The following is a 16,964-nucleotide window of genomic DNA, read 5'->3' on the forward strand; positions in this document are numbered from 1 at the left end:
TGGAGAGGGTGTGGAGAAAAGGGACCCCTCTTACACTGTTGGTGGGAATGCAAACTAGAACAGCCACTATGGAGAACAGTGTGGAGATTCCTTAAAAAACTGGAAATAGAACTGCCTTATGATCCAGCAATCCCACTGCTGGGCATACACACTGAGGAAACCAGAATTGAAAGAGACACGTGTACCCCAATGTTCATCGCAGCACTGTTTATAATAGCCAGAACATGGAAGCAACCTAGATGTCCATCAGCAGATGAATGGATAAGAAAGCTGTGGTACATATACACAATGGAGTATTACTCAGCCATTAAAAAGAATACATTTGAATCAGTTCTAACGAGGTGGATGAAACTGGAACCTATTATACAGAGTGAAGTAAGCCAGAAAGAAAAACACCAATACAGTATACTAACACATATATATGGAATTTAGAAAGATGGTAACAATAACCCTGTGTACAAGACAGCAAAAGAGACACTGATGCATAGATCAGTCTTATGGAATCTGTGGGAGAGGGAGAGGGAGCGGGTGGGGAGATTTGGGAGAATGGCATTGAAACATGTATAATATCATGTACGAAACCAGTCACCAGTCCAGGTTCGATGCCCGATACTGGATGCTTGGGGCTGGTGCACTGGGACGACCCAGAGGAAGGGTATGGGGAGGGAGGAGGGAGGAGGGTTCAGGATGGGGAGCACGGGTATACCTGTGGTGGATTCATTTTGATGTTTGGCAAAACTAATACAATATTGTAAAGTTTAAAAATAAAATTAAATTAAAAAAAGAATAAATAAATAAAATGAGGTTCATAACTAAGCCTACTCCTTAAAAAAAAATAAATAAAAAATAAAATGCATCATACATAAATGTACCACAACAAAATATTTTTCAAATATTTTGATGGGGGATAAATAAAGTTATTAATGTCTGAACCCAGTTAATCCTCAATATCTCCCCTGTGACCCAGTGAAGGGCATAAAAGTAAAAGTTGAGTGTTTAGGTCAACAAACAGGACAAACAGGAAGTATGATTCTGATTCCCATATCCCTTTTTGTGAGTAAACCATCTTCTATTCCTCGAAAATTAAGATTATTTCCACATTCTCATGAAATACATGAAGTGAAATTTATGACCAATGAACTTCTATACCAAAAAAATGAAAGATATGCTTACTAGTTGGAGAAATTACAGCCAATTTGCAACCGTGTTTATAACCAGGATCCACTCCCATCAAGGTACGCCCTGGGACAGGGCTTGTTAAAAGGAGCTGACGAAGATTCCGTCCAAACATCATTACTGACTCCTTCTCTGCATCTGATGTTAGTTTGGCTCTTTAGAAACAGAAAAGGAGAAGAAAAAAGATAAAGTATTCAGTTTTTAGTTCATTCAAATTTTCTTCCAGAAAAAGAACACAATTTATTTTGTACAATTATTCCTCACTAGTGCATTCATTATAACAAAGTAACTTAATAGAAAAAAAAATCACATACAAAATTTCATTGAGTCTCTTTTTGCTAATTTCAATAATACATGAACCACAAACAATTTTGTGGCATCAAACCTGCAGAGTTTGTCATACTGCCCTTCTTCTCCATCTGCTCTCCCTTATATAAGTAATCTACATGTACACAGATATTTATCCGTGTATATGATAGAGACAGAGTATATCAAGATTTGGACATTACATAGAATGTCAAATTGAAGTTTATCAGCTGATTAAAAATATAAACATATGATTAGTGATAAATTATTGAACCCCAGTAGCCTCCTCCATCAATACTTAGTTTTATACCTTTCACCTAAATATCTCTCAGTGCCATCTTCTCATTCTATTCCATCCCCTTTGGCATTCTCACAGTGATGTGACATGATCACAGATACTAATATCAGTCCAGAACCATACCTCATATAAATAACTCTCCAATTTTATCCAGAGAAGCTTTTAAAAGTCAAATTTTAAAACTTTTTCTAGGATAAAAACATATATGTCTGTATTGGGCTTAAGGGCTTCCCCAGTGGCTCAGCAGTAAAGAATTCGCCTGCAATGCAGGAGATCCAGGTTATATCCCTGGGTCGAGAAGATCCCCTGGAGGAGGGCAAGGCAACCCACTCCAGTAGTCTTGCCTGGAGAATCCCATGGACAGAGGAGCCTGGCGGGCTACAGTCAATAGCATCGCAAACAGTCAGACACGACTGAAGCTGAAGCGACTGAGCACATTGGACTTAAGAGGCCTTTGGAAACTAAGTTTTACATCATTCATCTACTTAACAAAAGTTCTTAATGTATTATCTACTGAAATTCAAAAAGAATCTATAAAAAGTATCTCTTCTCTATTAGACAAGGTTAAGAAAAAAAGTACATACCAATGGCCACAAAAACAAAAGCAATTCAGAGCACGGGTCAGTGTTGAGATAGAATTATCTACATATCTAAAGGCATACATAGCTAACTAAAGCTAACAAACATTTGTTTTGGGGGCTTAATTCAGTTTCTTAAGGCTTTTCCCCCATTTTGTCTAATATTTCAACATCATTCTCCCTGTATTTAGCCAAGCAACATGCAAATATCATTATAAGTATTTCTAAATCTTCACTTTTTATTTATTGAGTGAGCATCTGCATTCAGTCTTACATAAGGTACTGTAATCAGTGTGAGAGATACAAAACTGAAAAAAAAAAACAAACCCTGCCCTGGAGATCACTGTTGAGTGAAAGAAACAGAAAAATTAAACAGATGAGTACAATATACATGACAGGGATGGCTAAATTAGGAGAACTTCCTAAAAGAAATGTCTTCTCAGGTGAATCAAGAAGGATAAGTAATAGTTAAGCAAACAAAGGTAGGAAGAGTGGCTGAAGAGCATAGGAGAAAATATTACAGGCAATAGAAACAGCATATATAAAAGTTCATGGTTCATTTATAGAAAAAGCAAGTAATATCACACAAAAAAGTAAAAAGAAATATCAAGACAAAGGGCTGCAGAGGAAAGGTTTTTCTAAAGAGCTTGGATTTCATTCTGGAGACAAAGAAGATCCACTGAAGGATTTTAAGTTAGAAGAGTGTGAAATAATCAGATGGGAATTTTAGGACAGCAATGTGGAACATATATTAGGAAATTCAAGACAGAGATCATCTATGACCCTAGTACAGTTATTCAGATAAGAAACAATGATATCCTGAACTAATCACAGATGTATTTTCTCCTAGTAAAGATGGAGATAAAGAGGAGCCAAAATCAAGATACAATAAGACAGTATAGAAGACAACATTTGATAATACTGATAATGTAGTCTCGATGAAAGAGGTATGCGTAAAAAAAGGAAACATGGATAACTGATCATGAAGTCAGGGAAACAAAAATGTAGAAGCAGACTATGAATCTCAGTCAACTGAGTAAAGTAGCTGCAAAATAATACAGTCTACATGATCTCTTTTAACATGCACACATGAATGGAGAAAAAGTCTGGCAAACTAAGTAGTGGAAGTACGTGCTTTTTTTTTTCCTTTGTGTTTTACTCATTCTTTCAATTTTTCTACATTTGGACAAATTTCTTTTTAATTAGAGAACTAAAGTACTTCTCTTTAAGAAACAAATCTTAAGGGGTTTTCCCTCTCAACGCTGTTAAGGTAATTACAAGTGTTTCTACCAAGTGACACATCTGTAGACAATGTCTGCAAACCAACTTATGGACTGGAATTAAGATATATTTTTTTAACTACAGGCATTTTAGAAAAAGGGAAGGGAAGTGCTCTCGCTTGCCACTGCTAAAGTCAGAGAAGAATTATACATTAAATATCCCACACCAAACTGAATATATTAAATCTCAATGAGATTATTCTACAGGCAATAAAAATACTCACATCAAATATATACAAAAATGTCAAAAGCACCACTGGATGTTATAATGCAAATAAGAAAATGATAAATATATAGCAAAAAGGGAATTAAAATTTTAGTAAGATAATTTTTTTTTCTTCATTAAGAACAAAAGCTCTTTTTAAAACATTATATCCCAGCACTCAAAAGCAAGTTATGTTACTTCACAGACTTGAAATGAGATAGGGTTCCAAAAGAAACAATATATTTAAGGGATGTCTGGGCTAAAAAGGATGAATCAAGACAATGAACGACCTTGATAAAAAGAAGTTGGACAGAAAGGAGCTATATGTCCTTTTTAAAAGTATCTGCTCACTCCCTACTCTAATGCCTCCAAAGTCAGCGGTCAGGTCCAGGAAAGGAAAAAGAGACATACACAAAGGCTGCTATAAATTCTAGTGAGGCTGAAGAGATGGCTACAATTTCTAGTTTTTGGTGACTCTTGCTAAAACCTTTAAATAAGTCAGAATAAAGAAAATCTATAGCACAAAGGAAAGAATATATGAAGGCATGGCTGGTGTCTAAAGGCTAACTACCAAGATAAAGGTTAGAGAGAGAGGTAGAAGAGAGGGTTTTTACCTCCCAACATTTCTGTCCATCTCCTCCCCTACAGATAATTCAGTACCTCACCTCTTTTGCAGTTCTTTGTAAACCTTAGTTCTTCTGCTAGTCCATTTAGATGGTCACTTTAACAGTCTCATAATATTTGCTCATCACTGCTGATGATTATTCCTCCGAACAACTCCCATTTGGAGTTTAAAACATATATATTAGCTTTCTCTCATAGTAACATATTCCTCACGCACTCTACTGATTTCCTTATGCCTTTTTTGGCTCTCTTACCTCTGAAACTGCTGCCAATTAACTTCTCTATTAACTGCTTAGTTTGTTTCTCCCAAGCCAAATCTCTCATCAATAAAACCATTTGTTTGGCTTGGTTGTCAAACTGAAATACTGGTATTGCAGAACTGGAAGGGGTATACATTAAGTGGTCAAGATTTGAAAAGTATACTGTAATTAAGAGCTATGTTTTGTGATCTATGCATGTGAATGCCTCTACAGATTGAAATCTAGGCTTAAATTTAAGACTCTGTGATTCTGACTCAGTTCTCTGGCTTGGTTAATGGATTGACAAATATTTACTGCACGCTTTTATGGGCCTATTACCATACGTAAAAGTAAACAGTACACAAAGTTAAACAACACAAGATGCATACCTGAACTCTCTACAAAGGAGAGGATAAATAAGGCGTTTAAAGGAATCATCCAGTGAGTTGTATAAGATCTTCATTAACTCTGGCCTTGCAAAGCCACGTGGTCTCCACCTGTAAAAAAGAAAAGCCTATACTAACACTGATGTAACAAGAATAAGACCATAAAAGGGCTCCTGGAAGAGGAGGGGGAAGTGGAAAAGAAAAGGGGGGGAAGAAACTTTACTGAAGCCAAAGTAACATAATCTGTGAGGAGAGGCTGTGATGTCTGAAAATTATTACTATGACATCTGGAGTTCTTATTTTTAAAAACCTGGTAACCATGGTCACACACAAAACTTAAGGAAGGAAAAACCTATTCTGGGGAGAGTCCCCAAGGCATTATTAATAATGGTCAAAATTGTTAAGCTATAAGAAAGTCACAAAAATTACTGAAGCGCTGCTACAGACTGAATTATGTCCCTAAAATTAGTATGTTGAAACCCTAACCGCTAAGTTGGATGGAGATGTGGCTGTTGAGAGATAATTAGGTTTAGATGAGGTCATGAAGGCAGGGTCTCCATGATGGGATTAGTGCCCTTATAAGAAGAAACATCAGATACCCGCCTCTCCACAATGCCAGGTGAGGACATAATGAGAAGCAAGCCAAAAAGAGGGTTCCCATCAAAATCCACATCAGCCTGACCTTGATCTTCGACCTCCAGCTTCCAGAACTGGGAGAAAATTTCTATTGTTTAAGCCACCCAGTCTATGGTATTTTGTTATGGCAGCTGAAGCTAAGACAAGCACTGTATCCTTCTTTCACTATTTCTTAATCTCTTCCTGTGGAGAAGGCAATGGCACCCCACTCCAGTACTCTTGCCTGGAAAATCTCATGGACGGAGGAGCCTGGAAGGCTGCAGTCCATGAAGTCGCTAAGAGTCGGACACGACCGAGCGACTTCACTTTCAGTTTTCACTTTCACGCACTGGAGAAGGAAATGGCAACCCACTCCAGTGTTCTTGCCTAGAGAATCCCAGGGATGGGGGAGCCTGGTGGGCTGCCATCTATGGGGTCGCACAGAGTCGGACACGACTAAAGAGACCTAGCAACAGCAGCAGCAGCAATCTCTTCCTGAGAATTAAAATAGATTGAGGAAAGGAGAAACTCTGTTTTTTTCATTGCCTCTTGTCATTCTTGAGTAGAACTCACTCTATTCCTGAGGTTGTACTGCTCTATTAGGCAGTATATCTGCACACATACTGATAAATATAAATATCAGAGAACCCATCATTAGTAGAAATTTGAGAAAGAATAGTAAGATAAAAACACAAGCTAAAAAGGACAAACAAATTCAGCCCTACCCCTTCTGTTTTCTCTACAACTACAGCATTTCTGCCTGCATCCTTCAACGGCTCTTGAATAGAAAAATACTAATATTTTATCAATCGTTCTTAATAAACCATTAATATACACTGTCATCTCCCTTACTTATCTCAGCTAGGAAATTAACTAAATTTCAGTGAACAAATATTTAAGCATTTCTAATATGATACAAGAGCTTCCCTGGTGGCTCTGCGATAAAGAATCCACCTGCAATGCAGGAGACCTGGGTTTGATCCCTGGCTTGGGAAGATCCCTTAGAGAAAGGAATGGCTATCCACCCCAGTATTCTTGCCCGGAAAATTCCATGGACAGAGGAGCCTGGCAGGCTACCGTCCATGGGGTCAGAAACGAACACAACTGAGCGTGCATAAAGACACACACACACACGAAAGGCTACAGAACAACTAACTGAATCCCTTCCATAGAAGGGTATTACTTGAGTAGAATACAGTTTTGCTTCTTAATTTGAATGAATGCAATTTTATGTAGAACATATATCCTTCCTTCCATCCAAACCCTGTTTCTCCCTACTGTCACCTATTCCTGATGTCATGAGAGGTAGAAGAACTAAGATGTGAATTAAGGCACAGTTATTATTTTTATATTCTGTCGCTGTTATAGGCATACCTCAGAGATACTGTCAGATAGGTTCCAGACCACCACAATAAAGTATCACAATTAAGTGAGTTACATGACGTTTTTGATTTCCTAGAGCATATATAAGAGTAATGTTTATACTATACTGTAGTCTTTTAAGTGTGTAATACTGTTATGACGATGATTCTTCCTCTAACTCAACAGTTAAACATCTCTGAATAAATACTAAGAAGGGCAGCACTTTAATTAAAATCCCACAATACAAAAGACATGGTACATAAGACGTGTGCAATGAAGCACACAGATTAAGACAGAGGTCACAAACCTCAGATTCCTACATGGGTCAAGAAAGTACTGTAAAATTGGGGCTCTGTTACAACCCAGAGGGGTAGGCAGGGGTGGGAGGTGGGAGGGAGGTTCAAGAGAGAAGGGACATAAGTACACCTATAGCTAATTCATGCTGCTGTATGGCAGAAATCAAACCAATATTGTAAAGCAATCATCCTTCAATTAAAAATAAAGAAATTAAAATTAAAAAAAATTTTTTTAAAGAAAGTACTATAAACAAATGAAAAAGACCCAGGGCTTACATGTGTGTTTTTGACAGAGACATGCTTTGCTAACCCCTTTAGACAAAGAAACATACTCCACTTTGGCAAAGAAATACACTCCCCCCGATTTTATATCTATAGATAAAGGTAGGCTCTCTCCATCTAGCTTTCATTTTCCCATATATAAAAGAGAAATGGATATAGGGTACAGTTCCCTTTAAATATACTACATGACAATCTACTACAGAACCACTTTAGTGTAGCATTTTCTCAAAGTGATATGACAAACATTTGGGGACAGAATGATTTACTATACAACTATCCCATGCACTGACACTAAAAGCTAATTTTAAAAAATAAAAAAGGCTAGTGGCCAGTAATTCATTCACTATTCATATGATATCTGATAAAATTTTGTCTCAATTATCCTTAATGAACAAAAGACTTCAGATATAGTATACACAATATGTTTCTGTTAATTCATCTTTTTCAAAAAAGAAAAAATGCTCTTTAGAAAAGATTTGGAGAAGGCAATGGCAACCTACTCCAGTACTCTTGCCTGGAAAATCCCATGGGCGCAAGAGCCCGGCAGGCTGCAGTCCATGGGGTCACGAAGAGTCGGACACAACTGAGCGACTTCACTGTCATTTTTCACTTTCATGCATTGGAGAAGGAAATGGCGACCCACTCCACTGTTCTTGCCTGGAGAATCCCAGGGACGGGGGAGCCTGGTGGGCTGCTGTCTATGGGGTCGCACAGAGTCGGACATGACTGGAGCAATTTAGCAGCGGTAGCAGCAGCATAAAAGATTTATATGATACAGATTAAACTGAAAGTCCTTCTTCCCAGAAATAGCCATTATTAATAATTCTTACATACTTGCCAGATAGTTCCTATTTCAACACACACGTTTTATAAAAATGTAAAAAAGATACATATCTATCCATTGTTTATTTTTTAACACAACGGACATCTTTCCATATAGATCTTGATAAAGCATTTTTAAAATGAAAGAAAGAAAATTCTGTAAAAACCTGTTTTGTATGCACCACTTGCAGAACTCTTTCTTTACTCCATCAGGAATGTTAACCTTGACAGTCAGTATCTTCAAATTTTCTCCACGGTTAATTGCCAGAATCTGAGTGCAAACATACAGAGTAAAGAATGATGATCCACAAAATACATAAATGATCAATTTAATCAGTCAACACTTGTGAAACAAATTGGGTGGTTACCCAGGTTACAGTTCTATCAGTTCATTTACTTACCAAGAATATATTCAAAAACACTCATTTTTAAATACTTTTTTCCAAAATAAAATAGAGCTACAAAGCCTATGACAGTCACAGGAAGAGACTTCAGTGATCTAAAATCTCATTTCAGATTCTACTAACTCAAAGTTTTTGATCACCTAGAGCTCCAAATTACTGTAGATGGTGACTGCAGCCATGAAATTAAAAAGACACTTGCTCCTTGGAAGAAAAGCTATGACCAACCTAGACAGCATATTAAAAAGCAGAGACATTACTTTGCCAACAAAGGTCTGTCTAGTCAAAGTTACGGTTTTTTAAGTAGTCATGGATGGATGTGAGAGTTGGACTATAAAGAAAGCTGAGTGCCAAAGAATTGATGCTTTCAAACTGTGGTGTTGGAGAAGACTCTTTAGAGTCCCTTGGACTGCAAGGAGATCAAACCAGTCCATCCTAAAGGAAATCAGTCCTGAATATTCATTGGAAGGACTGATGCTGAAGCTGAAACTCCAGTACCTTGGCCACCTGATGCCAAGAATTGACTCACTGGAAGAGACCCTGATGCTGGGAAAGACTGAAAGTGGGAGGAAAAAGGGATGACAGAGGATGAGGTAGTTGGATGGCATCACCAACTCAATGGACATGAGTTTGAGTAAGCTCCGGGAGTTGGTGATAGACAGGGAAACCTGGCGTGCTGCTGCAGTCCATGGGGTCGCAACGAGTTGGACATGACTGAGCAACTGAACTGAACTGAGAGCAGAGGTTCCTTACCTCTGGGATCTACTGCCTGATGATCTGCGATAGAGCTAATGTAATAATAACAGAAATACAGTACACAATAAATAGAAGTAATAGAAACAAAGCGCACTATAAATGTAAAGGGCTTAAATCACCCTGAAACCATCCACTCCACATCCTACCCCACCCCCACACCCCAAGCCTATAGAAAAATAATCTTCCACAAAACTGGTCCCTGGTGCCAAAAAGTTTGGGGACTATAAACTAGGCTTAAAAGGATATACTTCCTTCATTTGTTAAAAGACATCACTAAGATAAATACAAATATGCAAAACTCTAAGTGGAATATTTAACAACTACTAATCATTACCATTTATTGAGCACTTACTAATTGTCAGGTCCATCTAAGCACTAAATATGTCACCTCATTTATCTTCAAAGCCACCAGTAATGCATGTGCTATCATCTTACTTTTATATGATAATTCTTCTAAAACTAACTTGTCCAAGACCAAAAAGCCAGCAAGTAGCAAAGGAGGAATTTAAATTCACATCAAGCTGTCTCTGCTCTTTATCAGTATATTAAAAGAATAATTATTTTAAAACACATTAAAAACACTCCTCAAAAACAGCAAACAAAGCAAACCTAAAGCAAGCAGAAGGAAGAAAATAATAAACAATGGAAGGGAACTAAATAAAATACAGAATAGAGAACAACAAAAAATATCAACAAAACCAGAAGCTAGGTCTTGGAAAATATCAGCAAAATCAACAAGCCTTTCAATAGATGACCAAGGCAAAGAAGGAGACATTCCAATTATCACAATCAGGAGTGAAAGGAGCCATTAATATGAATATTATAGAAATAAAAATAAAAGGGATATAAGAGAATACTACAACTATATGCCAAATTAGGTTAATCAAATGAACAAATTCCTAAAAAGACACCAACTTCCAAAATAGAACAAAAAAGAAACAGAAAATCCACAATGATCCCTAACAAGTAAAAAGATAGAATTAATAATTTTAAATTTTCCCACAAGGAAAAACCCAGGCTCCTATGGCTACACTGCTGAATTCCACTAAATATTTAAAGAAGAATCAATACCAATTCATCACAAACTCCTCGAAAAATACAATAGGAACAAAAAAAGCTTCCTGATTCTGTTTACCCTAATACCAAAACCAGACAAGAACACTGTAAGAAAAATGTAAAGACTGTTACTTCTTATGAATATAGATGCAAACATTCTCAATAAAATACTAGTAATAGTAAACCAAACTCATAAACATACTTAAAAAATTATACATGAGGCTCAAAAGGGATTAATTCCAGGAATGCAAGGTTGATTTAACATCCAAAAAGCAGCTAGCATAATACATCATTAACAATAGAATAAAAAATAAAAATTACACGGTCATGTCAATAAATGCAGAAGTAATATTTGAAAAAATTCCAGCAGTTGTTCATGATAAAAAATACAGAGTAAACTAGGAACAGAAAGCAAACTCTTCAACATGATAAAGGTACATACAAAAACTCCACAGAAAACATAATATTTAACAGTAAAAGACTGGATGTTTTCTCTCTATGATTACAAGCGTGTCTCCTCTTGCATATCTAGTCAACACTGTATTAAAGGTTCCATCCTGGAAAATTACCCAAGAAATAAAAGGCCTCTAGATTGAAAAGAAAGAAGTGAAACTATCTCTATTTGCAGATAATATGCTCTTGCTTACACTAAATCCTAAGAAATTCACTATAAAACTATTTGAACTAATACAGTTCAGCAAGGTTGCAGGATAATCAGTTTCTACACACTAGCAATAAACATTATGAAAATAATTTTTTTTAATTCTATTTACCATACCACCAGCAAGAATAAAATACTTAGGAATAAATTTAACAAAATACATTTAAAACTTATACTCTTGAAAACTATAAACATTTTTTTTTTAAATTGAACCCAAATAAATGGAAAGACATCCCAGGTCCATGGACCAAAAGGGTTAATATTGCTAAATGGCAATAATCCCCAAATTAATTCATAAATTCAATATAAGCCCTATCAAATCCCAGTCGATTTTGTTGCAGAAATTGAACAAACTCCAAGATTCAAACAGAAATTAAAGGGACCCAGCATAAACAAGTCAATCTTGTTTAAAAAAAGAACAAACCTGGAGGACTGTTGCTTCTCAATTACAAACTACAGTAAACAGTGGCATTAAAGATAAACATACAGATCAACAGAATAGAACTGACAGTCCAGAAATAAATCTATACATCCACCATCAAGTGAATGTCAGTAACGGTGCTAAGACAGTTTAATGGGGAAAATAGCCTTTTCGGTAAGTGATGCTGGGACAATGGGTGGTCACATGCATAAGTATGAAGTTGGATGGTTTCCACACATCATACACAAAAATTAGCTCAAAATTGATCACACCCCTTGATATAAGACACTTAGAAGAAAATACATGAGAAAATACATAGTCTTAAGTTACATACAGCCTTAGGTAAAACACCACAAGCATAATCAACACAATAAAAAAACTACACAGATGACTTTAACAAGATTATACTCTCTAAACCTCATAGAATACTGTCAAGAAAGTGAAAAGAAAGCCCTTAGCAAAAAAATTTTTTAAAGTTTTGCAAATCGTACATCATACAAAGGACTTACACCTGAACATACAACTCATAACTCAACAGTAAAAAGACACAACCTAACTAAAAATATTCAAAAGGGCCACAGACATATTTTTTCAAAGATAATATAGTAATGTTCAATGAGTACATAAAAAGATGCTCAACATCAGTTTTTACTAGAGAAATGCAAATCAAAACCATAATGAGATATGACTTCATAATAAAATGGCCACAATAAAAAAGACAGAGAGTAAGTACGGATTAGGATATAAAGAAACAGAATCCTCATAAACTGTTGGTGGAAAGGTAAAATAGTGTAGCCACTTTGGACAACAATATGGCAGTTCTTCAAAAGGTTAAAGAAAGATACTATATAATTCAGCAATTTCACTGCTACATAAAAAAGGAAAAGTATATATCTTTTTGAAACTTTATATAAATTTTAAAAGTATTTTCAAGTAAAATGTTAAATACAGAACAAATTGTCAAAGTTTAAAAAACTATAGATACTTTAAAAACACTTTAAATATATTTGAGATATTTCTAAGGTAAACACTGGCAGAAATAATCACTTAAAAATAAATTTTTAATGCAAAATAAACTTTATTTGGGGCTGGACAAAACCTTCAATGTCTGCCAGCTCTCTAAAATAGTGAAAGGAACACTCAACAGTAAATAAAAGTTCTTTATCCAAAGATTTATAGATAATAAATTCATTCATGCAGAATACAATAGAGTAGAAGTTATTTAATCTTTATTTATTAAAATATAATACAAGGCCATTCTCACCTTTGCTCCAGAAAAGCACCTAATTCTGCTTTATTGACTATGCCAAAGCCTTTGACTGTGTGGATCACAACAAACTGTGGAAAATTCTGAAAGAGATGGGAATACCAGACCACCTGACCTGCCTCTTGAGAAACCTGTATGCAGGTCAGGAAGCAACAGTTAGAACTGGACATGGAACAGACTGGTTCCAAATCGGGAAAGGAGTACATCAAGGCTGTATATTGTCACCCTGCTTATTTAACTTATATGCAGAGTACATCATGAGAAACGCTGGACTGGAGGATTCCACTGAAGCTGGAATCAAGATTGCTGGGAGAAATATCAATAACCTCAGATACGCATATGACACTACCCTTATGACAGAAAGTAAAGAACAACTAAAGAGCCTCTTGATGAAAGTAAAAGAGGAGAGTGAAAAAGCTGGCTTAAAACTCAACATTCGGAAAACTAAGATCATGGCACCCAGTCCCATCACTTCATGGCAAATAGAGAAACAATGGAAACAGTGAGAGACTTTATTTTGGGGGCTCCAAAATCACTGCAGATGGTGACTTCAGCGATGAAATTAAAAGACACTTGCTCCTTGGAAGAAAAGCTATGATCATTCTAGACAGCATATTAAAAAGCAGAACTCAAAATGGATTAAAGACATAAATGTAACACCAGAAACTATTAAACTCTTAGAAGAGAACATAGGCAGAACACTCAATGACATAAATCAAAGCAAGATCTTCTATGACTCACCTCCTAGAGTAATGGAAATAAAAACAAAAATAAACAAGTGGGACCTAATTAAACTTGAAAGCTTTAAAAGGTGAAGACAGCCCTCAAAATGGAGAAAATAATACCAAGGGAGACAACTGATAAAGAATTAATTTCCAAAACATACAAGCAGCTTATACAATTCAATACCAAAAAAACAACCCAATCAAAAGGTGGGAAAGAGACCTCAAGAGACATTCCTCCAAAGAAGACATACAGATGGCTAACAAGCACGTGAAAAGATGCTCAACATCACTCACTATCAGATAAATGCAAATCAGTAAAACCACCATATAACCTAGCAATCTCACTTCTAGGCATATACCCTAAGGAAATCAAAACTGAAAAAGATACACATACCCCAGTGTTCACTGCAGCTCTATCTACAATAGCTAGAACATGGAAGCAACCTAGATGTCCATTGTCAGAAAATGGATAAAGAAGCTGTGGTACATATATACAATGGAATACTACTCAGCCATAAAAAGGAACACATATGAATCTGTTCTAATGAAGTGGACGAAACTAGAGCCCATTATACTTAGTGAAGTAAGTCAGAAAAAGAAATATAAATATCGTATACTGACACATATATATGGAATCTGAAGAGATGGCACTGATGAATATATTTTTAGGGTGGCAACGGAGAAATGGACATAGAGAACGGACCTACGGACAAAGTGGGAGGAGAGGAGGGAGAAGGGGAGATGTATGGAGAGAGTAACACAGAAATTTACAATACCATGTGTAAAACAGAGAGCCAAAGGGAATTTTCTGTAAGACTCAGGGAACTCAAACAGGGGCTCTGTGACAGGCTGAAGGGTGGGGTGGGAAGGGAGATGGGAGGGAGATCTGGAGGGAGGGGAAATGGGTATACCTATGGTGGATTCTTGTTGATGTATGACAGAAAACCACAAAATTCTGTAAAGCAATTATCCTTCAATTAAAAAAAAAATTTTTTTTAAAGCAGAGACATTACTTTGCCAACAAAGGTCCATATAGTCAAAGCTATGGCTTCTTCAGTAGCCATGTATTGATGTGAGAGTTGAACTATAAAAAAAAAGCTGAGTGCCAAAGAATTGATGTCTTTGAACTGTGGTGTTGGAGAAGATTCTTGCGAATCCCTTGGACTGCAAGGAGATCCAACCAGTCTATCCTAAAGGAAATCAGTCCTGAATATTCACTGAAAGGACTGATGCTGAAGCTGAAACTCCAATACTTTGGCCACCTGATGCGAAGAACTGACTAATTTGAAAAGACCCTAATGCTGGGAAAGATTGAAGGCAGGAGAAGGGGAGGACAGAGGATGAGATGGTTGCATCACCGACTCAATGGACATGAATTTGAGCAAGCTCCAGGAGTTGGTGATGGACAGGGAAGCCTGGCATGCTGCAGTCCATGGGGTCACAAAGAGTCGGACATGACTGAGTGGCTGAACAGAATTGAAAGATATACCAGAAGTACTGTAGATGACAGCAACACTGAATGTAAAAGTGGTACTATTAAAAGGCACAGAAAGTGAGACATCAGTGAAAGAAGCTATTATTAAAAAAGAATAGGCTGAGTTACAAATCCATGTTGTGGAAAGGAGCACACTAAGGAACCAACATACAAAAAAAAAAGAGAAAACAAGATGCAGCAAGAAGAAATAATGTAAATTTAGTAGACAGCTACAACAGCTCTTCCCACAGTATTTGGAGAAGGAGTTCCAGCCACTGTTGTTCCTTCATCACGGTCTGTCATCATTCTCCCTTGCTGCTGTATTCTGGGATGCTATATGCTTGGCTATCTATGTGGAGGCTGAAAAGCAGAGTTCAGAGTTGGGGACATGAGGCCTTAGCATCATAGGGATGGAAAAATCATCTTTCTGAGCTGGCATATCATCACTCTAGCCTCCAAGATAACTGAAAAATTCTCAAAACACAGGGCTGTTTTTCAAAACTGACATTACCCAAAACGCTCTACTTTCTCAGGTCTTAGTATTGTCACTTAGAAACGTGTGTCAATCACAAATTTAAATGCAATAACAACTAACTCAGAATGTCACATGTGCTATGCATACTAGTTAAAATGCAGAAACCAAAATGTTTTTTGGCATTCAAAACAGAAGTATTATTCATATTTATTATTAACAGAATAAAACGATTTTTTCCAAAGTCGCAATAAAATTAAATCAAATGAAAGGAGACAACGTCTAACAGCCCAATAATTTCTGCAAATGGAATTTTAGTAGTTTAGTAACTGGTTTTGCTAAAAATTATTTTTCATTAGGCTGTATCAGTAGACAATAAGTAGGTAAGTAAAACTTCACTCTAACAATTTTTCCAATTATCAGAAGTATGCACTTTACCCCATGTGATACACTGTACACAAAAGTAAAAACAGACAACTTAGATATAACAGTGAAACACTTCAAAAGCTCAAGCGCAGGGACCATGTCACCTATATACCCTAAGAAGGAACAAATGCACAGTTAGTGTTCAAGAATGTTTGTAGCATAACTGAAGATTCTTTTTTGTTACACACACAAAAATAAAAAAAAACATTTTCAAATGTATACCACCGTATAAGTTTTCAAAAATTTTAGTGATGATAATTAAACATCATTATGAAAAGTAATACATTCTAGTCTTTTTCATTCAGTTCAGTTCAGTCGTTCAGTCATGTCCGACTCTTTGCCACCCCATGAACCACAGCACGCCAGGCCTCCCTGTCCATCGTCAACTCCCGGAGTTCACTGAAACCCATGTTCACTGTGTCGGTGATGCCATCCAACCATCTCATCCTCTGTTGTCCCCTTCTCTTCCTGCCCTCAATCTTTCCCAGCATCAGGGTCTTTCCAAATAAGTCAGTTCTTCACATCAGGTAGCCAAAGTACTGGAGTTTCAGCTTCAGCATCAGTCCCTCCAATGAACACCCAGGACTGATGTCCTTTAGGATGGACTGGTTGGATCTACCTACAGTCCAAGGGACTCTCAAGAGTCTTCTCCAACACCACAGGTCAAAAGCATCAATTCTTCCCAGCACTCAGCTTTCTTTACAGTGTAACTCTCACATCCATACATGACCACTGGAGAAACCATGGCCTTGACTAGATGGACCTTTGTTGACAAAGTAATGTCTCTACTTTTTAATATGCTGTCTAGGTTGGTCATAACTTTCCTTCCAAGGCTG

General features: G+C 36.7%; 1 protein-coding gene across 1 annotated transcript in view; it reads right to left on the reverse strand.

Annotated features, from left to right (window-relative positions):
- SRBD1 (S1 RNA binding domain 1) overlaps positions 1-16,964 on the reverse strand; it is a 251,450-nt gene that overhangs the window by 191,370 nt on the left and 43,116 nt on the right. Inside the window, exons 10-12 of the mRNA XM_010838626.1 lie at positions 8,637-8,740; positions 5,096-5,203; positions 1,174-1,331 (exon numbers count right to left, since the gene is read on the reverse strand). Of these exons, the coding sequence (XP_010836928.1) occupies positions 1,174-1,331; positions 5,096-5,203; positions 8,637-8,740 (370 nt within the window). The remainder of the gene's footprint in view (positions 1-1,173; positions 1,332-5,095; positions 5,204-8,636; positions 8,741-16,964) is intronic.

This window comes from Bison bison, unplaced genomic scaffold (assembly GCF_000754665.1).
Source record: "Bison bison bison isolate TAMUID 2011002044 unplaced genomic scaffold, Bison_UMD1.0 scf7180017864101, whole genome shotgun sequence".
Taxonomy (NCBI): domain Eukaryota; kingdom Metazoa; phylum Chordata; class Mammalia; order Artiodactyla; family Bovidae; genus Bison; species Bison bison.